Source organism: Antrostomus carolinensis, unplaced genomic scaffold (genome assembly GCF_000700745.2).
Source record: "Antrostomus carolinensis isolate BGI_N321 unplaced genomic scaffold, ASM70074v2 scaffold8092, whole genome shotgun sequence".
Lineage (NCBI taxonomy): Eukaryota > Metazoa > Chordata > Aves > Caprimulgiformes > Caprimulgidae > Antrostomus > Antrostomus carolinensis.
This window is the reverse complement of record NW_010300119.1, coordinates 14,189-41,474: the sequence shown is the minus strand read 5'-3', so window position 1 is coordinate 41,474 and position 27,286 is coordinate 14,189. Positions and strand designations below refer to the sequence as shown.

At 42.1% G+C, this 27,286-nt stretch overlaps 1 protein-coding gene across 1 annotated transcript in view; it reads left to right on the top strand.

Annotated features, from left to right (window-relative positions):
- The window catches only part of TBXAS1 (thromboxane A synthase 1), a gene marked incomplete at its 5' end in the record, with an annotated part of 99,923 nt that extends 79,773 nt beyond the window's left edge, over positions 1-20,150 (top strand). The window contains 4 exons of the mRNA XM_010163016.1: positions 12,992-13,080; positions 15,481-15,618; positions 19,061-19,223; positions 19,845-20,150. Of these exons, the coding sequence (XP_010161318.1) occupies positions 12,992-13,080; positions 15,481-15,618; positions 19,061-19,223; positions 19,845-19,919 (465 nt within the window). The remainder of the gene's footprint in view (positions 1-12,991; positions 13,081-15,480; positions 15,619-19,060; positions 19,224-19,844) is intronic.
- Positions 20,151-27,286: the final 7,136 nt, after the last annotated feature.

Below are 27,286 nucleotides of genomic sequence, written 5' to 3'. Positions count from 1 at the left end.
TCACGTTGGTATCAGCTGGAGATAAATGAAGCTTTTTGTTAACTTGTTCCTTGCTTTGCAGGCTGCTTTCCTCTTGTGGTTTAAGAAGAGGCAGTGGTGATGTGGTGCTGAGGCAGAGCAACATACATGCGCTGTCTGTCAGCACGGTATTTGTAATATACTAGCCGAAGCGTCTCTTATGGTAGCCGTAAGAAAAAACTCCATTATAAGGAACACAAAAGAGGTTTTTCTGTCAAGTCTATTGGAAGCAGGGAGCAAGCCATCACCTTCCCTGGCTTTTCAGCTCTCAGCCTGTGTAGTACCAAGGAGCAAAAGTGGTGACGTGCATATGCAGAATGCAAAAAAAAGTCTTCGCACATCCTGACCTAGATAAATAGGACTTGGAATGAATTTTCTGACTTCACAGCACTGACACTTTGAATCTTCTGAGATTTAAAGGTTGGATTTTTTTTTTTTTTTAACTCATTTTTATTTCATTTCAAATTGGATGTGTTACAGAAAAGATACATGCATACATGTGTGCACACATGAAGAGAGGCCAAAAGTACTAATACCGATCTCTCTTACTGTGCCATAATGTGAAATGGGAAGCAAATGTGTTAGGAAAAGCAGTGGGTATGGACAAAAGTGCAAGATGCTCTGGCTCTTCTGAGCTGCATCACAAATGCCTTGGGAGCTAAAACAGGGAAAACGATGAGGTTGCTCCAAGTTACACTGGCAGAAGGCAGGTCCAAGTATGCAAGAGGTGCAAAAGGGAATCACATCCATTTGCAGTTTTTGCCAATATGTTCCTTAAAAGAGGTGTAACTCAAGCAGAATATGATCCCAAGTAACCTGCTTTCCAAAATCTTTTCATTCACAGTTGATCCAAACCCCATTTTTTTTTTTTTTTAAGTGCATCATAGATATTATATGACTGGGACTACCAAGATGTTGCATGATGTCATTTAAACTAGAGCAGCAAAGTTGGAATAGCAGCAATGTGCCATTGGCTTTGTGATTACCCTGCTTGTTCACTGGAAAGAATTGTAGGTTTCTTTACAAACATGGAACTCAGAGAAATAATAAGCACCCTTCATCAGTCAGACAGTCCCTATTTATACATCAGGGTAGGTGTAGGAGGCATTAAGTCCTGTTTTTTCTCTGTTTTTTTCTTGCTGATTTTCATTTTTACTTTTTAATTAAATTTCTCCATTTAGAGTCACACAGCTGTCTGGGCTTCAGCCATAGATAAGTGGATCTGCATATGACAGCAGCAACCAAAACTTATCTTTCTTTTCCCTCTCTCCCCCTCACTTCCTCCCTTCCCCAACCCTCCTCTAGTACCCAGCAGAAACAAAATGCTATATATAGACTCAGCACAGTTTTCCCCTCAATTAGTTTGTCTGCATGTTTCAGTTTCATTCTTTGTCAAGCTTTGCCAAGGTACCAAGTTTGGCGTTTTCAGAGGAGGCTGGATGCTTAATTCCCAAGGCCCCTCTTACAGTAGCCCCCTCCTGAAATGGGTGCTACAAAACCGTGGGCATGCTGAGGGGCAGCTCAGGAGCAGCTCATGCTTGTGTGATGTTTATTCACATGAAGTTCCAGGTCTTGTAGACCTTGTTGTTTTGTCGTGTTGGGGTTTTTTTTTGTTTTGTTTTTGTTTGTTTCAAAAAAGGCCTGTGTGATTCTAGCTGAGCGCTAGCAGCAGATGGCCAAAGGGCAGGCAGGGATGGCCCACAGTGCTCTGTAAATGGAATATTACCAGCACGCTGCCATCACACTGCAAGGCTCTGAATATTTGTTTTGTATTCTCTCAAATCACTCGACATTGAAGTCAGGTGTATAACCAGAATCTCATCTTTCATTATTAAAACAAAACAAAAAAAGAAGGAAAAAAGGTTTCTAGTTGAAAAGGTAAGTCTGAAAACATGAATGCCAGTTCAGAAGCCAGAAGGCAAATGAAGTTCAAAATATTATTATTTGTCATAAATCTCATGTGTTTTCCAGCCAATTTCTAAGTATACTGGGGCCTTGCTCATAATGTTTGAGCAATTGGGGTTGGTAATGTTCTGAATATGCCTGGCTGCTCTTGTGTGTGTGACAGGGCATTTACAGGAAAAGCCTACAGCTGTGCTCCATCTTTGTACTCTCAGAAAATCCCTCCCCACAAATTAGCCCATCTGTGGATATCTATAGATCTTTGTGCCACAGCTTGTGCTAAAAAGGGCAAAGGAGACCATCTTTTATTAGGTATTTTATATGGGCAAACTTGCTAGTGAACCTCCTGCAGAAGACTGGTTTATGTGCTTTTCTGGCTTAAAAGTGCTCTTTCCTGGTGAATGATTCAGCAAACGTGTCCCTTTGTGGGTGCCACCTTTGTGTCTCAGTGGCTTCTGGATTGAGTGGCCTCCGTCTCAAATCCAGGTAGGTACCACCATGTTGGCCAGGTTCCCCCATGCTCTGGAGGTTTTGCAACTTAGTGGAGGATAGAGCTTTGAAAAAGAGGAAGAAAGGATAAAATGCGGAGTATTGAAGTAGTGTGGCCATAAGTGAAATGACAGCACAAAGGTGAGCAGTGGGGAATTGTAAAAATAAGGGTATCCTGGCAGATACAGAGAGGTAAATGAGCTAGGTGGCCAGGCACGGAGACAGAAAAAGGTCAGGTTCAAGAAGTAAAAATATCCTTGAAAAGCAAGAGAGAAAGAACAGCAGATTGGTCTTCACACCAGGATCGTTGTGGGACTGTGAGGTAATAAATAAATAAAGGCCAAAGCAGCTTACTCATAAAGCAGAAGAAATCATGACCAATACTTTCCATTTGCCTTCCTCTTAAAGTCTTATATCATCCTAAAACATGCTAGAGATGACCTTGTTCAGATTACAAATGAATTCTGTATTTTCTGACTGCTGACCCTGTGACTTCATCCTGCAGCTTTTTGAGTTGTGTTTTCCCCCCACCCCCTCACTCCCACATGCTCACGAGGGACAGTGATTCAGTGCATGTGGAGGGGCTTCCTACCTGCGGCAGTAGTCAGTGCCCCCCAAATGGCTGCACTTCCTGGGCTCTGTCCTCAGCTGGTGCAAATCAGTATAGTTCTCTGCCTCTGTGATTCAGGTCTGTGCTAAAGGAGAGCACAAAAGATGTGGCCTCCTGAATTGAATGCTGTTCTTTATAATCTCTTCTCCAATATGCATCTTTAAAGGTCAGAAAGACCTAGGTCTCAATTTCTCAACTTCTCTTCAGTTTTTATGGATCACTTGGACACTGATAATTGCAGAAAAAATTCAGAAAAAAAAAGAAATTTATTTTTTACTTCCTGAGATTAAGGATAAGAAGGCTTTTCTGGGGGAGGTCCTGGTGGAGTTTTTCCACTGTCCTTTTTTTGACTGGAAATGTTCCCACGATTTGGGTACAGTTTGAGTGTCATTACAGAGGTCCAGTTGGCCCTCAAATAACCTACTGTGCCTATCAGTGTAATCGGGACCAAGTCATTGTGTGAAGTAAATCATAAACAGATGGACAGCCATGCCATGCTGATCTACAAAGGGTAGAGGAAAGCAAAGACACAAAACAGTGCCAGAACATGACACCATGATGGCTTCACTAAATCTAAGCGTGAACAGGCTTAGGGAAATCTCTGTGTTCCCAGATGGAGAAGAGATAGGGTAAGGGAAGAAAAGGAAATAAATCCTTGAATAGGCGTCTGCCAGGATTCGTCGCAGACAGCTTTATCTGAATATCTAGGGAGGTTTGCCATAGGATAGTGCCATGGTAGCAGACACCCCTGCTCACAGCCAGCTCCCCACTGAGTTGGGGTAGTGGGTTTTGGACTGGCTTGTGGTTTGTTTTTTTTTAAAAGCTCCTCTTTGTGCATTGGAGGGAGAAAACACAAAAACTGTTTCAAGTGCTGTTGAGTTTTTTCACATACCAATTGTAAATTGCTTTGTTGTACCCAAGGCAGTCAGCGCTTTCCAGAGGGAGTGGAAGAGGAAAAGACATTGAGTAGCTTTGGTCAGAAAATAAATTTTTCCCCATTCTTAATCAATTTTTCATGTTTTCAGCTAAAGTATGAGAAGTTTCAACAGGAGCAAACTTTTCCCTCAGGCCTTGTAGAAAGGCCATATGCTAAAATTTGGAGCTAGGATTGGACATGGCTTTTACCTGTTTTAGGTAGGAGGTGCAGAAGTCTACAACGAGGAATTAGAGATTTGACACCAGAAAAGCTTCTTCATTTTCTGTACTTTCAGTACCATCAGTTTCTCAAGGACAGGCTGAGCCCTGAGTTACCATCTTGACAGCTAAAATGAAACAAAGCTCCTTTTTGTTTAAGACATATTTAAATGCCATGCAATGAATTCTTTCTTTTTTGGTCATTTTAAGTCTATGCATTCAGAGCAGTATTTGCCTGTTTACTCACAGGAGTCATACTGAGGCTGGAAAAAAAAAATCAAGCTGCCTGTGAAGGCTCAAGTTGGTAGGTGCTTGACTCTTAAGGTTGTAAATTGTTTGCCTCAGTCTTCATCACCTCTGCTGGCCCCTCGTGTACAGGGAGAGAGTATTTACCAGGAGCACCTCACACACACATTTGGAAGAAGACCAACTAATTAATGTTTGCTAAACACTTCTCGAGCCTCAGGGGAAAAACAACTATGGAAAGGAAAAGTTTTATTATTGTTGTACTGCACCTAAAGTACATACAATGTTTTCAAGGCATCAGGCACTGCATAAATGTTCTATGGTATTAAAACTGACCTGCCCTTGTCAGAGCAAAATGATAATTACGCTGAGTGATGGGAGAATCTTGCAGTTTCTTTGCTGTGAATGTTTGCCTCTTTACTAATTTAGAAAAGGTTTCATCCACTGCTGAAGCCAATGACTTAAACAGCCACTGGCTCAAGCCTGCAGAAGGGCGAATTACCAAAGTAATTTATTTTGTGTAAAGCTCTGCTCTTCTCACAGGTTGTACCGTGTTCTCTAGGGCATATTTCACCAAACTGCATGCCTGGGACTGAGTCACCTCTCAGTCCGTAAGGCTGCCAAGCGTACAAGACCATAGAGAAGAAGAATGACTGAAGAGGACCCCACTACATAGCCTATATTATAGCCTCTGTTTGCAGCATGAAAATTCATGCTGATACCTTTTAATATAAATGTAACATGAAGAAATGAACATTTGATTAAACTAAACACATGGTCCTTTTATATGCAAGGCCCTAATTTAAAGCACGGTCACCTCCTTACAGAAAATACCAGCCAGAGCAGGAATGATTAAATTAAATAATCTGTCTCTTATGTGGTACCATGAATATCTACTGAGAGGGGAAAAAAATCCCTCCTCTTTATTCCTGTAGATCTGCAGCAACCACCAAGGGACACTTCTATAGCAGGAAAGATTAAGTCTTGCACGAACTTCGGTGCTTAATGTGCTTTGGACTGGTGACATGCCCTTCGGACAGACCTACCCCAGTTTTATAATTCTCTTTCTCAGCCTTTGGGCCTCTGGCAGTCCTTTCTCCCGTCTAATTTCCTCTTTGCCTCCCTCCCACTGGGATCCTTCACCATTCAGCATTTCTGCCACCCAAGTAGAAATTTTGATTGTGTCAGACAAGTGTAGAAAGAGAGACTTTTGAGCCTCAGTGGGCTGAGGAGGGAACCAGGGGGGATTTCCTGGGGGCTGAGTGGTTTTTAAGGAGGCAAGAAGCGGGCAGTCTCTGTGCCTCTGATGGGTGTAGCCTGCTACAATGCATGGCCAGGGATTATAACACATCCACAAAAAGCCGGAGGGAGGCATGCATTGCATACAGGTGGGGAGCCACTTCTGGAGAGGAGCACCAAACTTAAGTTGAAAAAAAAAAAAGTACAGTGAGCAGGCACTATCAGCACATTGGGGACCTGCCCCTTCTTTCATGACACCAGCATGCCCTAGGGACCCAGTTTCACTCCCACTTATTTATTCGCTTTTTGTTTAGGGGCACACATTTCTCTTGGCACAGGAATCTGGAATTAGGTGGAGCTGACAAATTTACAAAACCGAGATTGAAACAGATTTTTTTTCTTCTTTATTTTCATTTGTAGCTTGCTTTATAAAGGATTTCTGTAGTGATTTTCTTTTCTCCTGCCTTTTTTTTTTCCACATCTTCCACCTGATGGCACTCATTCTGTTCTTGCTGATCACCATGTGTCAGTAGTAATGTAGGTGGAAGATGATTTCTGACTGTTTTCTTTGCAGATTTTGTGTTTATCTGGTTGGTTTTGGGACATTGTTCAGTTTCAGGAAGTATTTTTATCTCACAGAAGTTTGCTTGTGAACAGTGATGCTACAAAGACCTTGTTTTAGCACCGTGAAAGCTACTTGAGGTGGTGCAGGTCTGTCTTCTGTCAGGAGCTGAAGTCTTTGATTTGAAAAGCAAAGTAACATTGAAGAAAGTCGACGTTGGTGTAACTTTATATTTTCTGGCTCTTTCTCCAGCACAATTTGGTACATACTTAGAACCACATTTTCCTCTCCCTTACACTGATACAGCCCTAGGGAGCTGTGTGGGTTTGCACTGAAGTAACAGAGAGAATTTGACTGCAAGGTCTGCATGTAATGTGGTTATCGGTGCGTAGCTGGTGCACCAGCTTTTTCCCCCACCTCTGAACTTGGCCTGCGAGTCAGCACCTGCCTCTGTCTGTGCTCACAGGACTTGTGTGGTGATGGACCCAGCAAGATGGGAAAGTGAAGGGTGGAGTTAGACGAGGTGTGAGGGTGACTGGCAGGTCATTTGAATAAAAAGTGGGAATACTAAATTTATTTGGCACATGTGGTCTTTAGGAGGAGTCAGGAGGATTTTTGAGATGTCTGAAGCGCTGAGTGCTGTTGCAGCTTGGGAAGTGCCTCAATGAGCAAAGTAATGCTCCCACACCTGGTGAGCATCCACTGAGGGTAGAGTGAGAGCCTGTGTGCTGCATTTCCATTTGAATGACAACTCAAGCATGAGAGGTGGCAAGTAATCCAGGTGGAACAAAGAAATAAAGGGAAAGCTTGGGAGTACGAGTTTCAGATAACCTTTGCTTGGTTCTGCGGAAAGAGGCAGGAGGGGATGTAGCTGAGGACTTGCTTTAATGTTCATTTCTGAGAGCATGTGAGAAAGCACAGTGCTGCTGGTGAGGCTTTAGTGCTACCAAGGTGTGCTGTAAGGATTCAAGAGGAGAGGTGCTAGGCAGCTCTTGCTGCTGTGTCTTAATCTGGAAATTGGGCTTGTTGTCCTATTTTTCATTCCTGAGCCTTGTTCTCAATTCTGTAATCAAGAACTGAATGTTTTGCTAGAAGATACCCTGTCACTGGAAATGGCTGACAGACACTTTGTGATTTGTCTCTTCTCTGTCTTAAAGCAATGTATCTTAACACAGTATCTTCTGTTATGGCCTGCCTCCTGGGACGTGTGAGACTCAGGAGCTTCAGGGTCCCATTTCTCCAGCAGCGAGGGCTGGTTCTGCCTTGTGCCATGCCTCAGAGAGACATCTTGCTTGGCGGGTGCAGGCTGGACCACAGACAGCAGAAAGATTTTGCAATAGGTATTGCATGAGGGCTGCCTTAAGCATTTTTTTAGTATTTGGTCCAAATTCTGAGGGTAAAGCCAAGAAATTTTACTCCATCAACTTTGTCACTATTTCACTGCCTGACATTGTAGGGAGGTTTTAGTTTGGTGCTTTACAGGTATTCCAGCACGTTGTTATGGAAGTGGTAAAGAATGAGGCAAGCTTTCTTTAAGCAAGTTAAAGATAGGTGCCAGTTGAACCATGCCATACCTCTTTTTTCATTTATCTGCATTTTGAGTGCTGTCCTGGCTCTAACCTTTCCTTTCTTCATATGGTTGTTAGCAAGGTTGTTGTGAGGCAACCCTAAATTGACATAGTATCCTTGCATTCCTTCCCCCTCTCCCAGGCCAAGCGTGGCACACAGGCTCTAGTTCTGTTAGGGGAAAAGCAGTTCCTAGAGGTGGCCAAAGCGAGGTCAAAACCCTGGGGAGATTCTTTGATCTATTAGCAGCTTTTGATCCATTTGATCAAGAAATGATATGTGAATCCTAGCTATGGCTACAGTCTGAATAATTTTTTTGGCAATTTCAAAGGGGGGTGGGTGAGAGTCACTGAGGATGATGCTGGCTTGTTTTTGACTCACCACCTCCTATCCTATTGCTATCCAAAGTCTACATTTTGGGGGAGAGCTGATGTGGGCTGTGTAGCTATGCATATACAGATAACTCATGGATCTGCATTTGCAGATCTGCACGTCATCTCTCTGACATGGACTTTGTCACAGTCACACCTGCCCATAAGGCATTTGATTTGGATTGCAATTTCTCAGAAACCACAGCCAGTTCAGTCTCAGGCCATGACTCAGCAGCGCTGGTTGTGAGGAATGTGGTCTCTGCAGCCTTTGCTGCTTCCAAATTGATTTCAGGTGCACGTCACACTCTGTCAGCTACACAAAATTTTCTCTGATTTTTTTTCATTTCTGGCTGCTGAGCACCACCAGACCATGACCAATAGTATAAGCGGAAATCTCTTATTCACTGATGTGTACTTGGATTACCATTCCCAAAAGAGAAGTGGTAGAGAAGGATCTGTGCCTCACTCATCAGCTACTTTGGGGAAAAGTTAGTATCTTGTCTTAAACTGTCGCTGAAGATGGGTTCATGCTGGACGTTGTATGGAAGCAACTGAGGTGCAGGCATATGTTCCCTTCTGCTGACTTGGCTGTGGTGATGCTAACCATAGCCAGCAAAGAGGAACGAGCAACTGGGAACAGTAACATCTCAAACTGCAGCAGAAAGATTGGCCAGACCTCTCCTGTCAGCACTTGGATTCCCTTGGTGTTCATTGAGGAATTAAAAGTTAACTGAGGGTGGTGGCAAAAAATAGATTTGCCTGTCTAGAAAACGCTAAAGCCAATACTAAAAAGCAGAGATGGATCTGAAGGCAGTTACCTCTTTTGGAATTTATATGGGATTAAAACATGCATCATCCTTGTGGCATAAAGGCAATTTTTTAATCACTGCTGCTATTTTACCTCAGAGTACTCTGTGGGGGGAAGGATTTATTTCCCACCTTTTTTTGAGGAATAGAGGCCTGGGATTGAATGGTCTGGGATGGGTGAGGGTGTACTACCCCACCTCCAGAAATCAAACAGGGGAAATGTGCATGTGGAGAAATGCCACAAGATGTTACATGGCCATTTTACTTGCATGTCAACAGGAAAAGGTACTACAAGGCTGTGCAAAGCATAAGACAAACTGCTGTACAAAGCAGTGGCTGCAAAATTAAAGTATAGGATGATTTATTACATGCAATGTAGTGCCTCCTTTCTCCCCCCACATCTATACTTGTGACAGAAAGAAATCTCTTTCTTAATGAAAAAACACCCAATCTTGAGTAAGAGACAATGTAAACATTTTTTTTTTTTTTTACAGGGGGTTAAAGTGGCATCTTTGCATACCACCACCCTCCTCACCAGCAAACCTGCTAGCAGTTGAAAGATATAAATAGGGACATTTAGGGAGAAAAGCTTATTTAAGTTCCTTTGAAATGTGCTTGGCTAAAGGAATATTTTGAAGAGAGGGAGTGGAAAAACAAATGGAAAATATTTTCTTTGAAAGGAGAAAAAAAAGCAACAAACTGTCCTTCCTAAATAGAGATACTTGTCTGGTGTGTACTTTATGCAGCCGTAGGTCAGACTTTGCAAACAACTACTAAATTAGGTCCAGCTACTTTGATGGTAAAAGCATGGAAATGCCAATAATGAAGTTGCATCAGATGTAGGAAATGACTGATGTGTCTGCCATGCTCATGATGGCGGAGTTCACTGTGCTGCCATTTGACTGACCCCCTTTTTTTTTTATGTAAACAAAATGAATTTTCTTCTAAGGAAAATCAGCTGGTTTTACACCTTTGTTTTGTTTTCTGAACTGCTAATCCCCTGAAGGTATAGAAGCTATTTGAAAGAGCAAATCAAAGCTCCCATAATTTAGTGTTATATTATTTGTTGATGTATGGTTTGATTTAGTGGCTACTAATTATATCAGGTTACCATATAATTACCTTAATTATTGACTCCAGAAGTAAGTAGAGGGATTATGAGAGAGACAGGAAGGCCCAGTGGAAAGAGCATGGCTCAGAGAATTGAACACATCACGGTGTGCTCTAGGCTCCACCACTCATTTACTCTGAGCCTGCACTCTTCCCTCAGCCAGCTTGGCCATGAAATCGGGAGGGATTGCAGGGACAGGACTCAGATGCTGACCCAAGGATTCAAAGAGATGCAGGAGAGCAGTATAAAAAGGACAGAGGAAAGTTCTGAAAAAGAAATGTAAAATTAGCAGAAAAAAAAAGAATACACAGCACAGCACGCATTTGCATCAAAGCATGGAACACCTGTGTGGTCATGGAGAAGGGCAGTTTTGCCACAAAGGCTTGAAATTTGAGTCTGATCACAGCCCTCAGATCCCTTTATGCAAAACAAGGATGATAAAAGTCATCCTTCTGTCTTTCGTTTTAGCTAGTCAAATTATTGGAGCACAGCTCCTCGTGCAGCCTTCAGCCATGGTTCAGATGACATTGCAGCCATTTGTGGCTTTTAGTCTCCTAGTCCTTTGTCTGATAACCATCGACCTCAGCCGAAAGTTTGAGTTAGTAGGCACTACTGCAATATAAAAACAACATTGAAAGGCTGTCAGTGCAGTCTATACTTCCTGTATTGATAATATTTGACATATACTGACAAAATACTTCATCTATTGACAAGCTTAGTTGTATCTGTTTCCCTAAGAGAGAAGCAGACACACTGGTTCTGCTCAGCCTGTGCAAATTACTTTCTCTGGTTTTGCTTTTCTTTCCTTTGCCAAAAAAAATGAGATAATAGAATGTATCTGTTTCCTTCCTAGAAAAGATCAGTTAATGTGAAATGGTGCATGGTGGCTTAGTGCTGAATAAGTGGGATACCCTAATCCAACAAGGTATCCTCGTTCTATTGTACGCCTTTTCTGCATACCATCTGGAGTTGTTCTCTGCTTAGTATTTTCAGTATGTACCATATGTTTTTGCATGAAAATTCAATAAAATATGCATTATACATGAAAAGTGCTGTAGTAAATAAAGGAAGGATGGAATCCAGTCCCCTTTGTGAACAGCAGGAGCCCCAAATCTTCATAAAAGGTTTAGTCTAGTCTGACGTCTGTGCTTTTCTCCAATTTACTCTGTGTCAGTCTTTAGGAGATGCTCTAATTTAAAACAAAACTCTGCTTTCCTGATGACGTTATTAGATGTACTTTGTCTGCCCTCTGCTGAGAGCATGGAATAAGACAGGGAAAATGTCCTTTTTCCGGGGAAGGTAACAGTGGAGAAATTCTCTGTTCATCCATGCACTGAGTCCTGTCACTGCTGCTGGTGGTCGTCCGCAGTTTGGTGTCTCTTGCTGTCTGTTTGCTGCCTGTCAGAGAGCAAAGTCTTCTGAGCTACAACCCTGTTCAGCTTTTAGTGTCCATGGCTCATTGTCAAGGGCCAGATGGTTTTGTAGACTTATGAATTTGTGGGCTCAGGCATTGCCCACCATGTAAAATTAAGCAGCATTACACAAGGGGTGGCCACAGGCTTCTCTCCCCAGGCACTGTTTGCAATCCTGCCAGGTGGGATTCCAAATGCTAGGTCCTGCACCTGGGTTGGGCAGCCCCAAGCACAAATATAGGCTGCGTGGAAAACAGATCGAGAGCAGCCTTGAGAAGGACCTGGAGGTGCTGGTGGACAAGAAGCTCAGCATTCTGGCTAGCAATGCACACTCAAAGCCCAGAAGGCCACCACGTCCTGGGCTGCATCAAGAGAAGTGTGGCCAGCTAGTCAAGGGAGGTGATTCTCCCCCTGTACTCCACTCTCATAAGGCCCCACCTGGAGTACTGTGTCCAGTTCTGGAGCCCCCAACACAAGAGAGACATGGACCTGTTAGAACGAGTCCAGAGGAGGCCACAAGGATGATCCAAGGGCTGGAGCACCTCTGCTGTGAGGACAGGCTGAGAGAGTTGGGGCTGTTCAGCCTGGAAAAGAGAAGGCTCTGGGGAGACCTTATAGCGGGTTCCAGTACCTGAAGGGGCTACAAGAAAGCTGTGGAGGGACATTTTACAAAGGCAGGTAGTGATAGAACAAGGGGAAATGGCTTTAAGGTGAAAGAGGGCAGGTTTACATTAGATATTAGGAAGAAATTCTTCACTGTGAGGGTGGTGAGACACTGGAACAGGTTGCCCAGAGAAGTTGTGGATGCCCCTTCCCTGGAAGTGTTTAAGGCCAGGCTGGATGAGGCTTTGAGCAACCTGGTCTAGTGGAAGGTGTCCCTGCTGATGGCAGGGGGGTTGGAACTAGATGAGCTTTAAAGTCCCTTCCAACCCAAACCATTCTATGATTTGCCACTCTACATGGCAGAGCAATTCCCTGCTGCATGCTGTTCCTCATTGGGATACCAGTTTCTTCCAATGCCACCTCACACCCCTCCCTCCGCAGGCATCACAGCACTAGGACTTTGTTTTATTTCTATAACTGGGAAAGGGCAAAGGGTTTGCTCCAACATCAACAAGAATAACTGAAGGACTTGCAGTTTCTTGTGAACAAAGTGCTCCTGGTCTGCCACATTCTTGTCTTTGGGAAGAAACGAGGGTCCTGTGCAGATTTTAGTGTGTTGTAGCTATTAATGCTCTCTGTAGTGCCCTGGTTTTAATACTTCCTAGCAAGTTGATTTATTATTATATCTTCATCTGGGCTGCGCACCAAAGCATTTTGATGATGAAAGGAATGTTATACACACATTTAATTGCTGCCCACATTTTAGTATAATTTTATCATTTACTGTTTTAGATGAGACATCGAGTTCCTCTACAGGAAAAATGCCCAGTAAAAAAATAGATTATTTAAAAGATAATCTGAGATGAGTTTGGCACTTAAATGTGAGAAAATGTGATTGTTTCTTTCTTCTTGCCTTTTCAGATGGTTCCTGATTACCAAAATTTACAAGAACTCCCTTATCTGGACATGGTGATTGCAGAGACATTGCGCATGTACCCACCTGCATTCAGGTATCTTCCCCCCCCTCCCCCCCCCTTCTGTTTCCACAGGGTAGATCCCTATCTCTGTAAAATGGAAATCTGCTGTTGGAAGACCAGTGTGCCCTTGGTCTCTGTGCCAACATCAATATTGCTTGTGCATTTGAAAGATATAATGTGGCCTGTTGAAGGAAAACTGGCTAATACTGGTATTTCTAAAGCAGTTTTTTACAACAGATAGGCCAAGATCGCTTCCTCATCATTCTTCACATCCCCCAAGGTCTGAGGATGGACCTGTTTTGCAACAGGATTGGCCTTAGAAAGCCAGATGCTGCTGCTTCCATATGCCTTGGGCTTCAGGGATGTGGAGCAAAGACCTACCGTAGCCTGTTGGTCATTAAGGCCCTGATCTGTGGAAGGGTCACACATTCAGAAAGCTGTATTTTGCATGTGTGTTTAACTTGGACCGTACCATTTTGCACTTAGTACTGTGTTATACTAATATAGCTAAGCTAATGGCTACATCCGTTAAATCTTGAAAGTTTTGCTGTAATTCACACAAGACTAATTTTACTAAGTTATATTGACGAACTGAAAACAAGGGGAAAAGAAATAAGAAAACAAATTTCCAAGTTATCACAACCATAAATGCAAAGGTTAAGAGTATAACTTTTCAAAGTGATTGGCCAGTTGCACTGCTTCTTGTGAAGCTGGGGGAAAATTTCAGATTATTGGAAAGGAGCCAAAGCTGAGCTTGCTGTGAGAGCCTTTGAAAACATTGCCCCATGATTGCAAGCACCTTAAAATAAAAAAAAAAAAACTTAAAATCATATTCTCTTTTATATGTTCACAAAGATCAGAAGTCAAGATTTTTCCATGGATTTCTGCAGGATTGTTCAGAGAATAAATGTTAAAGATACTTGCTCCTGGGTGAGAAGACTGGGCATTACTGTTATATGTGGTATACAACTAGAAATTGTTTTGCCAGTTTAAGCTTCAGGGATCTTTGAGTTTCAGCTGAAACACTGGGAAACAATCAGTGCTTGTCAGATGGGACACAGAATGAGAATGGAGCAAAGTTGTTCCAAAGTTTCGTCTGGCATTGTCAGTGGTGTTTATTGATCTGGCTTTTACTCTGATGGATGTGGAATGGATAGGACAGCCCAGTGCCTCAAAAAGATGCTAATTGTCTATGACAAGGATAATGCTGAGTTAGGAGAAAATTCAGTAGCAGCCAAGCTTGTTATAAAATTATTTGTTTATTTAAAAAATGAACTTACTAACTAGAGAACTTTCTTCTCCAGAACTCATGTTTCCACTATCACCAAATTCATGTAAGGATGCGAAGGATGGCTTGTCAATGTGTTTTTTCACACACCAGTGTTTTGTTCCAGGTTCCTCTGTTATTTATTTGTCTATGAGAGAGAGATGGGTGACAGCAAGGGAAGAATGTGTTCCTGTAATGATACCAGACTGACAGCCCTGAAACTGAAATCTTTGTTCAACCTTTTACGCAGAGCCTGGGGAGCAGCAAAGGGAGCTCCTGCACCTTGTCTCACCCCTGTAGGGAAGAGCACCCAGGCTGAGATAGCAGGGCACCCTCCTGGGTCTGAGCTGGTTTGGGGTCTGTAGCGACCACCCAAGCACCAAAAGATCTAGAGCAGGATCTGCCACCACATATGCACACCCACACACCATTTTTGACAAGGTTTACAGACCCAAGCTCAGCTTTGGCAGGCAGCTTTTCTCGGTTTTACTGTCATGATGAGGTTCCTAAGGACAGTCCTACTCTGTCACCTGTCACCACAGGGTGGGAGGAACCTGGAGAGTTTTGTTCCTAACATCATGCTTTGCCTTTGATAAGTATATGTGAGCTGCAGTTTTCCAAGGCTTGTGAGTTGGTTGTATTTTTGTAGCATCAGCAGAACGCTTAGCCCTAAGATTAAAACCATCCCTTCCGAAGTTTCAGGTGCTGTCCCAGTGCAGGGGAGCTTCTCAAATAAATAAACTAAAAACATGTATTTAATTTATTTTTTTCTGAAGGCAAACCAGCATACTCTGCTGCCTGTTATTAGAGATGACTGACACATTTCATCTGCAGTTTTCATAAAAAATGAGTCTAAAACCAATATAAGCAGCAAAATTGCAGTTTAAAAGTTAACATTTTGGAAAACCACAAGCAACCAGAAATTCTTTACTGTGAAAAGGGCAAAAGTTAGCCAGCTTGGCTGGTGCTGTGTGCTTCTAGGTGGAAATGATTGTAACCTAGGAAGACACTACCATCAGCAACGGTGACTGTATTTCTCTACTGGGAAAGTGTTATTCCTGAAATTATGGGGTCAGTCCAGCTGAAGAGATTGACTTTTATGGTTCCCTCCTGCTGTGTTTTCACCTTTATTAATCATCTGGGATACATGACATGTACTGTTGCAGATTCACTCGGGAAGCAGCTAAAGACTGCATAGTGCTGGGGCAGCATATTCCAGCTGGGGCTGTCATTGAAACTGCAGTTGGACACCTCCACCACAGCCCGGAGTTCTGGCCGGAGCCCGAGAAGTTCATTCCTGAGAGGTATGTGGAGCAATGCTTCCTGTTCTTAGGTTGAAGTCCTTATCTGTGCCTGTTTAGATCAAAGGCCTGCCTTAAATGCTGTTTCACACATTTTAAGGTGGGCACAGGACTGCAGCCTGTCCAGTGGAGACACCAGATCTTGCTGCTCCCTCACAGCCACTGTCACCCACTATTCACTTGAAGCACTATTTCCACCAAAAGGAGCACAATTTAATCATTGTCCTGGTTTTGGCTGGGATAGAGATAATTTTCTTCTTAGCAGCTAGAATAGGCTGTGTTTTGGATTTAGTATGGAGTTTGGTATGAGAAGAATGTTGATAAGAGACTGGTGGTTTTAGTTGTTGCCAAGAAATCAAGGACTTTTCAACTTCTCATATTTGGCTAGTGTGGGATTAGCTAGAAGGACTTGCGTAAACTGGATAGGAGCACAGAGACAGTGATGGACTCAAATTGACCAATGGGATATTCTATATCATAGAATGTCATGTTCAGTATATAAATGTGGGTTGGCTGGCAAGCCAGGCTTTTGCTTTTCCAGGATTGCAGTTTTGGGATCTCTCTCCTCGCCTAGGATTGCTAGCTGGGAACAAGCTGGGCCTTGGTCAGTGGGTGGTGGGCAATTGCATTGTGCATCACTCATTTATGTATTCTATCATTATTATTATTAATAATATAGTTAGTGTTATCATTATTATTTCATTTTATTGCAATTATGAATTTGTTTTTATCTCAGCCTTTGAGTCTCCTTGCCCTTACCCCTCCAATTCTCTCCCCATTCCCTGGGGTGGGAAGGAGGATGGTAAGTGAGTGGCTGTGTGGTTTTTAGTGACAATCATAAAAATATGTTATTTCTAACAAATTAGACAAGTGGTGATAGTGGCACATCCCACAGAAGGTGAGAGGTTTGGTCAAGGTTGAAACGTGGTGCAAGTTTTCAGACCTGTTTCCAAATCAGATGCTGCAAATAGCATCATCTCTGGATGCAGAAAATTCTTAAGTGAGATAGTACATTCACTGGCATGGAGGTGCCCGGGAAACTTGTTCAGCTCCTGGCTGGTTTAGAGCAGCCTTTTCACCCGAGATCTTGTAACAGTGTGGTTACACTGTGAGTGGGGAACCTATCCCATCTCCCACTGGGAATTTGCTCTCTGTCCATAAGTTAGGATCCTGGGTTCTTATCTCTGTTTGGCAAGGCATACTTTCACGTGGAGCATTTATTCTCTTCAACTGGGGTGGGACGGGGGGGGGGTGGGGGGGTGCACTGTCAAGTTGTGGTTTGTACCCTGCCTTATCTTATAGATGCTGACTGGAGCTTACAGGGGGAGTTTCAGCTGGTGTGGTGCTGTGTGGAAGCACAATTTAGTTTTGTGGGCAGCTATATTTTAAGCTGTTTTTGTGGGCAGCTGCATTTTAAGCTACCACTACATTAAAAAGTCTACTAAGAAAAAAAGCTCATGCTCCACAAACAACTGAGTGTGAGGCATGCAGCCCAGAACCATCTTTGCCAGTGAGACAGCACATGTATGATGTAGATGGGTGTGTCCAGTGCTCCTTCTAGAGCAAATCTTGGCATATGCTCTGTCAGGCATCTTAGGCCATGAAGAAAAGCAATGCCAGGGTTAAAGGAGCCCAGAGTTTTTCTGGGGGAGGGATCTTACCAATAACTGTAAGTCTGGGGTTTTGTTTTGCTTTTTTGGTTTTTTTTTCCTTATCTAGAAATGCTGTCTTAATTATTTATTCACCACTTTAACAGTAGTATGAAAGTGTGTTAGAGGGTAAAATGGACAGTGGGGGCTGTTTGTTATGAATCTGAGATGAATTCCCTTTTGAAATTTCCCTGAGGAATGAACCATAATTACTAACACTCTCCCCAGCTTGTATCAGTGGGTAATGTTAGAAAAATTATAAAATACAAGCTTAACAGAAAATAAATTAATTCAGCTACAGCCTTTTCCCCCATAATTTTTTGTTTTGAAATCTGCCTCAGGAATAATACAAGGGAGAGTTTAAATTTACCAGAATTATATAGAGGGGTGAACAAGGCAAGAATTGCATTAAACTGTTTGCATGGGTTATGCAACAGTGTTCAGTAAATGAGTTAATTATCCTTCAGTCTCAAATTAAGGGTTTCTATAGTACTTTCTGCAGTAGTATCCCAATCATATTTTGTATCCCTAAGCATGGGGATGTGGTTAGTGGAAATAACAATTATTTATTTTTTTTTTCCAGACCTCAAAATTGTCTGTATTACCTCTCATCTCCTTCTATCCTGCATGAGTTCTCTGGGCCTTACCAGACTAAAGTTCTTGCAAACTGTATCCAGAGATGAGATATTTTCAGACATGACCCTTTACCTGAAGGACAGAACCTTTAACAATGTACAGAACTAGAAAAGTAGTTCTGTATTACCAGAACAGCTCCAAATACCTTATGACATGGGAGGACTATGGTGGATGTCCAGGGTGATGTCATTGCTGTAAAGATTTGCTTGTTTTAAGGAACCATTCTGATGAGTGACTCAGCACAGGCCAGGATAAGTTGCACCTTGTTGGTTACATATTGGCCCTAATAACTTCTACTAACTCAGACTCTGTGCTCTTGTCTGTAAATATTCTATCCAGTGTACATCCGTCTTTGCAGATGTTGGCAAACAGATTTTACTTTTTTTTCCTTTGAACTGCTGTTCAAATAGGAACTTTGTTTCCTTCCTTGTGGAAAAAAAAAAAAAAAAAAAAAAAGGAAATTTCTAATGGGTTGGTCAAGTATTTTAAAGCTGGCTAGTTGATGCAGATCTGCAAACACACTGCTGCATTAGTCTTTCTGATTGAACTGAGGTACTTCAGATCTAAGAACTGAACTGTCTGCAATTTACCAACTGGGAACCTGGTGTCTTTGAGCCAAGAGCAGAAAGAAAGGCTGAACTGAATTGTAATAAATGTCTTCCATGGCCTGTCCAATCCCATGAGATTTCATCTCCCCTTGCAAACTGCAAAGAGAAATTCCCAGTGATCTGCATCTGCGGTGCACAGCAGGGAAGCGCTGCTGCTAATTCTGGTTAGTTCACATTGCAATCCATTAGTTTCCTCTTAGCTGTAATCTCTCCCTCATACATGCAAAGCTCTAGACAGCTAGGATGCCTGCACTTGAAGTTATTCTTCTGAGTGTGGTCATCAAATGAAGGCAATTCATTAAAGATAGATTGGAAGTGATACTAATGTCTGTCCTCTCCTAGAACCACCAGCCGACAAAGGCTGATGGCCGTAAGTCAATTATCTGTTTACTTAAGGGTATCAGCCCCATCAGGACATGATCTGTCAATAGTCCCCTTGACCTGTGACCTTATGACCAACTGAAATAGCCACCTTTTGAGATGTAAATGAAAAACATGGAATCAGGAGTAAACAGCATTTCTTGAACCGGTTTCCATCTCTGCACCCTCTAGGTTTACAGAGGAGGCCAAGAAGGAACGACATCCCTTTGCATACCTGCCCTTTGGGGCAGGACCCCGTGGCTGCATTGGCATGAAAATGGGCTTGCTGGAGACAAAAATTACTCTGCTGAGGATTTTGCAGAAGTTTCAATTTAAGACCTGTCCAGAGACTGAGGTTTGTACATGCAGAGGCCTAAAGGCCACACTTGTCAACTTCAGGGAGTTGACAGTGTCCCCTAGACAGGATGACTGACTTGCCTTTGTGACTTTCACTTTGAGAAAGTGGTTGGAGCCACTACCATAATGAGGAGGGACATGAGGCCTGGGCTGCATGTTTTAATCAAAATGTGATTTAACCTTTATGGTTTTTCCAACAAAACAGTTACACAGTCCTGCCTTAGAGGAGAGCAGTGTAGCAATACTGCAGTCAAAATGCCTCGATTTATATAGGGCAAGAATGGGTGTACGTCTCTCATGGGATCTCAGCACTTTAGTATATGCCTATTGACATATACATTGCATCTGGTACTTATTCAGCAGCTCTAGAGTTTTGAGAGTTAATTTCTTTCTGTTCAATACAGAGTATGCCTGGGCAAACACTGCCTCAGCCTCTGGCTGTAAATTCTATTTAATATTATACTACCACAGCTGACTGCAAAACAAGTACTTTACAGCTTCCACAGTAACCCTGCTATGAATTGGTTCCCCAGCAAAAATGTCTGTCTGTGTGTGGGGGTGTTATACACACATAAACAGATACATACAACTGTACACAAGATGCTCTTTTTTCTTTCAGATTCCTTTGCAGCTGAAATCAAAAGCCACACTTGGACCAAAAAATGGAGTCTACATCTTGCTAGAATCTCGCTAAAAGAAAACGTACATCCTGAAGCCTTCTGGGTGGGACCTCTTGTTCAGTACTCGCTGAGTATAATTATTTTTCAAAACCCCAAAGACAGGTAGGGCCTGAGTCCCACTGATGGTCAGTAGGTGTTGCCTCACTGCCCTCCTGTGGGAGAGCCTCCAGTCACTTTTTTAGCTGAGATATGAGCTCCGCAGTCTTTTTAGTGGTTTTTAATTGCTGTGAATAGTATCTGTAGAGCAGCATCCCACTTTCACTTGCCTTTCTACATTACACTTCCTCTCACTTATCTTTGAGAATGCTTTCTTCATGCTCAAGTTCAATAAATGGAGCAGGTGTTAAGCGTACACGATTTACAGTAGATACTGATTACAGTTCATTATCTCACATGTCCTTCTCATGCACTTGTAAGTCCCTACTCTAGGAAAAGCCCAAGAGGCACCACAGACCTAGGATCCAGTGCATTGGATTTTATCATGAACTCTGCTAAAAATGAGCTAAAGCTGTCTCCTGCGCAATGCTTAATCTCTCCCAGTGTCTGTAAAGTAGAAGTTGCACCTTGTTTATGCTTTTAAAGTTATTTGAAATACATTTAGATTAACGATTTGCACTTGGCACATTGCATTGACATGACTGAAGAGGAATGAGGAATTCCCCTGCTTACCAGTTGAGTTCCAGTAGCTATGACCAAAGAAATGAAGTGACAAGCATTTTGCTGGCTACTGAACTGCTGTTGGAAAGGTGGAGAAAATGAAGATACGACTTTAAAGAAAGCAGGACTGGAAGAAATTTAAGGGTAATCAGAAGGTGTCATGTTGTGGCCTTTCCTTTCCCAGCACTGGAGTTGGCAGACCATCCTTGTCTAGCTCATTGACTCAAGGAAATTAAGAGTGCTGTGTGCACTAAAACCAATGGCAAGGGAGTAGGATCCAAGATCGTCAGTGCCAGCAGCTCTCTTGATTCCTTATGTGACCCGGGAGCAGGTCATGTCCCAGGTGCCTCACTCCACTCAGGAAGGAACTTGTCCAGTTGCCAGCTGCAGCAGCACCATGGATCCATTCAAGCTGTATGCTTGTGCTCATGCATCTTAACAGCCAAAGCAGCAGTAGGCTTCCATTCTTCCCATTGTGCTCTTTCCTACTCCTCTACAAAGCCCTTCAATCACCACACATCTATTGGAGCATCACACAGCAGTGATCAATTGACCAGAAAAAAACAAAACCAAAAACATTTCCTTCAGTGAGCACCACAAACTGGTTGGCTGTACAACCAAACCATGAGAGGAGATGGTCTCAGTCTCAGGGTCCTTTTTTTTTTTTTAAGGTTTTTTATAAATAGCAAAAATTCTTATGGCAGCATAAAAATAAGGAAGCACCGTTTGTTTCTTTGCAAGTGTTGACCTTCTGCCTGCTGACATACTGCACTTGAGGTTTTCTTAGGTACAGCATCTCTCTTGCTGGTATGCACAGAGAAGTGTCGTGGCAGCAGGAGGAAGAGACTGACAGGTCAGCTTCACTGCAAGAATTGCTGGAAGGAGCAACCTGTTCCCTGATCCCTAGCTAGTTCCCTAGTTTCTCTCCAGCAAGTACCTATTGCTGCCTTCTTCCCACATGCTGCCTTAACACTGATCAAATTACTTTATCTTGCTCGTGGCTCGTGGAGAATTCTTTGTCTTTCATGGAATTTTATTTTAATTTTTTTTAAAACCAGAACTGTACAGGTAGCAGTGGTGAAGTACTGACCTGGCAGCCTTGGAATTGTTCCTACTTCCATGGAGCATCTCTGGCACACTAAACTGAAGTGCCCTATTACAGACACTCTGATTATATGAATTACTGATGGAGTGATTGTTATTTATTTGAAAAGTAACATATATACCCTAGTTTCTAGATGTTATCCATCATTTTCCCCCCTTGAAAATATTGTGCTGGCAACTGATTTATGGTACAGCTTATACATACAACTGGCAAAAAAAGTTGGATGGGCCTTGCCTAAAAATTCTCACTTACCTGAATGAGAGGTCAGTTGCCAAAGGCTTGTTTGTCCCTTCAAAATTTTTTTACTGTTTGTCTTCTTTACATGAATTTGCAGGTCTGTGTGTGCTTCATTTTTGACAAAATACTCCAAGTCTAAATCAATTTGTGCCTTTCTTCCATATGCTTTTGTATGGACTGTTCTATAGCTTGTCTGAATGCTGTTTATATTCTCACTATTTATCAAAGAAAGTGCCACTAATGTGTAGAGTAGTTGAACAACTCATACTTCTGTGCCTGAACAGAATGTATTCAAGAGCATTATCATCTTGAATACCATGTTGACTCCACTGGAGAAAAACAGTACTGCAGTGGCTGCAACTGTGCATCACATTTTACAAGCTTGGAAACTGCACCAAGAGTCTAAACTCTAAACTGCACCAGCCATGTCTAAATTGAACACAAACAGTAAGTGTGCAAGTAAACTCAGACCTGAGTCTGCACTAAGCGTTTTTTTTTGAAACTGCCCTGCAAAATTTTCTGGTTAGGAAGTATTATCTGTTTTCACCTGTTAGTTTATAGTGATATGGAATAGAGGAATTATTTTTGCAGCTGTGGGCCAAGTCAGACTTCTGGAAGGGCATAATCTCTTATTCTACATGCAGGCCTAGTGAGACAGCTAGAGAAATAAGACAGAGAAAAGGCTGACAACTTTCCAGTACTATAGGAAGAGCCCCAAGCCATTTCTTCCTTTTCAACAACAGCTGCTGATACAGGCACCAGCCCCTGTCAGACATTTTACCAGGATAGCTAACGATGCTGGCTCTCGCCCTGGCTCTGTGGACTCAGCAACATACCTAAAGAGTGAGCTGTGTTGAGGGACCAGCACTGCTCCAACCCCCTGGGAGCACCCATTTGCAAAAAACAAGACATGAGACTGAGGGCAGCTCTTCAAAACAGAAACTGATAATATCATGTTAATCACAATGTGTTTGTGCACCCATATAACGTGGTCTGGAACTGATCCTGAGCAGAGCTCGCTTTAGAATGAATTAAAAAAAAAAAAAAAAGAAGACATTATGTTTATAGTTGCAGCATCAAAACATAACTTTATATCCTTAAATTATGGTGACTATTAGCATTTCAGGTACAGCATGCTTCAGTCAACAGCAGTAGAGTCTAGGGAGGAACAAGGAAGCTGATTTAAAATAAAGTCTCATCTCAGAAACAGTAAGTGTGTTGTCTTTCATTGCTGAGCTGTGGGTTTGTTTAAAATTGGGCATGTCTGTTTTACAAAAGGGTCTTAGTCATTCTCTGACAGCTGATATGAAGCAGAGGCTGCTTAGTAAAGGAAAGCTTCTATTAAAAACATCTGGGATTTTGCAGTGATTACAGAAAGCTGTCAGTATAAAATGGTATTTTTAATGAGCCTGCTGATATAGAAAACCTTTACAGTTTTGTACTTTATAAATAGGATTCCTAGAAAAACAGAGCCAGGTGTTAGAAATTATTATGCTTTGCTGATTGCAAATTTGAACTCTCTCTTTACCTGGCAGTAAACTGCAGAATTTCCTCTTCGTGTGTGATACTTTCTGAAATGACCACCTTCTTATTTCCCTTTGTTAAATGATGTTTCCATCTTGGACACAGCTTCACCTAATATCAGACTCTTCTGTGCATTTACAGTAGTAAACATGCTATAAGAATTTAAAGCTGACTTACAAACTATTTCATTGCTTGGTTTGCACTGGCCTCACTCTCTTTCTTCTGACTGTGAAAAGTCTGATCAGTCTCTAAGATGTTTGCTCCCTGCACTGCTGGGTGCTGTGGCTACTCTGAAGGACAGAGCAGGATTCTCAGTTGCTAGGATTTTTGCAAGCAGAGATGAATTCGTAACAGGCTGAAACAAGCATTCCAAGGAGCTTTTCAGGCCCATGAAGCCTATCCCCTGGAAAAACAGTTAAGCACCAGTAACACTGGCCATGTAACGGCCAGCCCACCTGAACTTTGTGCTGGAAGTACTCCAAATAAAGCAGCATTTCTACTACTCCCACTTGCCCTTTGGCTCAAAGACAGCTCTGAGCAATGGTTTCTAAAAAGCTAAGTGCAAGTCTTCTCCAAGCCAAGCAGCACTGAGCACACTACCATAGCTGGTACATGCCATCCACATAAGTTCCTCTTAAACCCTACTTCACCAGGCTGCAGGTATCCAAACTGGGTAGTGTACTGCTGCTCCTTTGCTGCCACCACTTACAGACAGGATTTTGACACCCACATCTTATAAAATCCAGGTAGAATATCATGACAAACCTGATTACAGGTAGAACTCATTAAATGATGTGGTGGGTTGACCTTGCCTGGCTGCCAGCCCCCTATCCAGCCCAGCAGGTGGTGGGACAGGGCTTCATGAACTGCACTACTGGCATAGCAAAGTTGTTTGGCTTCTGCTGGCTTGCCATCAGTCTTGCCAGCATGGACCTGTTACCAAAAAAGGAAACAACTATCACAGCTTATCTTTCTTCTCACATGATATAGGAGAGATTATTACTGTTCCTGCTCAACTTTCTTGCCTTAAGTAGCCAAGAGATATCCTCCTCACTCAGAAAAGATGTTCAATATCAAATTTTAAAGTTTAGATTTAATGCAAACAACTCTTTCATCTGTTCCTTTCCAAATGTAAGCCAAAGAGCTGTACAGGCACTCCACTACTTAACAGCAGCATCTTTAAGAAAGTTTCCAAGAAGTCAGAAAGGTAGTGAAACATGGTGCTTAGTATTGAGAGAGAAAAAAAACATTACAAGGAATTTACCTGTTTATTTATTGCACACAAGAAAGTTACCTCTGCAGTTTCAAAAGTGAAAAACATGGTAACTTTCCTTTTTTTTATGTTAATGGAGAAATAATGGATGACAAAGTAACACCACTAGCCATTTTAGTCCAGTGGCTACATACACACTTACACATCCCCTCCAAGAATTAAGTTAAAGGTTTTAAGAATATTACTAGCCATCAAAAGTATTTTTACAAAATAACTTTTTGCATGAAAAAAATGTTTGTTTCAATTTTCTGGCAAAAGATTAACATGACTATTCCAGTTCTCAGCTGAAATGCTGGTTATGTTCAGAGGAAGAAAGTCATACTACCAGTGTTTTCATTTGCCATGAATATGGTTTTTGTTTTGGCAGAAATACCTTATTCTGTAGAGGTATGAAAGCTTTCATACATAATGGTATCCTCCTCAATGAATGTAGCATTTGTTGACAAGTTCATTTGCTGTGTCATGGTTTAACCTCAGCTGGCAACTAAGCACCTGCAACCACAGCCACTCGCTCATCATCCCCCAGTGAAATGGGGGAGAGAATCACAAGGGTAAAAGTGAGAAAACTCACGGGTTGAAACAAAGACAGTTCAATAGATAAAGCAAAAGCCGCGCACACAAGCAAAGCAAAGCAAGGAATTCATTCAGTACTTCCCACCAGCAGGCAGGTGTTCAGCCATCTCCAGGAAAGCAGGGCTCTGTCATGTGTGACAGTTACTTGGGAAGACAAAACGCCATAACTCCAAATGTCCTCTCCCTTCCTTCTTCTCCCCTCAGCTTTATGTGCTGAACATGATGCCATATAGTATGGAATATCCCTTATCCCTGTGCTCAGTTGGGGGTCAGCTGTCCTGGCTGCGTCCCCTCCCAACTTCTTGTGCACCCCCAGCCTCCTCGCTGGTGGGGTGGTGCGAGAAGCAGAAAAGGCCTTGACACGTGTAAGCACTGCTCAGCAGTAACTGAAACATCCCTGTGTTATCAACACTGCTTTCAGCACAGATCCAAAACACAGCCCTATACCAGCTGCTACAAAGAAAATTAACTCTACCCCAGCTAAACCCAGCAGACACACACAGTCATTTTATTTCCAGTTATTTTACTCACCCTCCCCCCGGTTTTAAGAATATTACTAGCCATCAAAAACCTTATGACAAAATAACTAAACTTTTTTGCATGAAAAAAATGTTTGTTTCAATTTTCTGGCAAAAGATCAACATTGGTTTAGCTATTGCAGTGCTGGTTATGTTGAAGAAAAGCATACTACCAGTATTCTTATTTGCCAGGAACAACATATTTTTTTTGTTTTGGCAGAAAAAAAAAAAAAAAAATCTTATTCGGCACAGGTATGAAAGCTTTCACACGTGTTATCCTCCTCAGCGAATGTCATATTTGCTGACATAAGATCTATCATCTATTACAAATCTTTCAAAAGAAAGAATATAGTCAACTTGCTTTTCCACATCCTGTGTTTTACTGAGTTTAAACATGAATAGGAGTATCCTCCTTTAGATATCACACTGCTAGTTTTACAGTTCATATAATTGAAAAAAAAAGTTCTGCACAGCCTTACTCCAGCTAATCATGGCGAAGCTCCTGGTTCACAGTGCTGAAGTAAGAAAGAGTTACCCAGTGTACACCTGTCAATCATCATCCAGATGAAGTAAAAAGAAGTGCTTCTAGAACACAGGTAGACCATGACCATTTTTTGGTCCTACACAAAATATATGTTAACATTTTTGTAGTATATAGCTATATATACTAATATATACCCACTATAGCTAATGGGTACTCATTTAGGAGCATTAAAGCTGTGATAAAGTATCTGCCTATGCATCAGCAACTTTAATCTTAAGAAATACCTGGCAGTTCAAGTTTTTGGATTATCTGCATAGATGTATGCTGATGACTCAACACTAAAATCTTTTGCTGGGAACAATTAAATATTCAGCTTCAGATTTTTCAAGGTTTCAGCTCTGTGGCTGAAGACCACTGCCCAGGTAAGCACATTTTTCCTGCAAGAAAGTCTAAAGACACCTTGATTAGACAGGTAACTGACACATCTCCTGCAACCAAAGGGGCAGTACACTAATGAGAGAGAGTCACTCACCGTTCTTCCCAACAGCTGTAAAAGTACCATAAAGTTGCTCCACAGAAACAGGGTATTGCTAATCAAGCAGCCCAAGCAGTGTATTTCATTCCTAAGTACGACATTCTTAAATGACAGGATGAGTTGCCTCCTCTTCCTCCCCCTCGGCACCTGCCAGCATGCTCTTATTTGTAGGCACAGTGAAAATAATGAAAAACTTGTGTTCTCACAGACCTAAAATACAGCATTTATTTGATAGAGGAGCATGTCAACTAAGTAGCACAGCACCAAGCAACCCTTGCTATGCTTCATATCTTTGGTACTTGTTTTAAATGAGAAAATTAACAAGTGAAAATAAGTCTCTGTTCCTTTTCAACAATCAAGTTTAATTTTTGAGATTTGGTTGGTGAAGATTTAGTAGGGGAAAAAAACAGTACTGCTAAGAATTTATGCAATGAGTTGAGCATAGAGACAGACATTGTACAGTCTCATTTGCAAA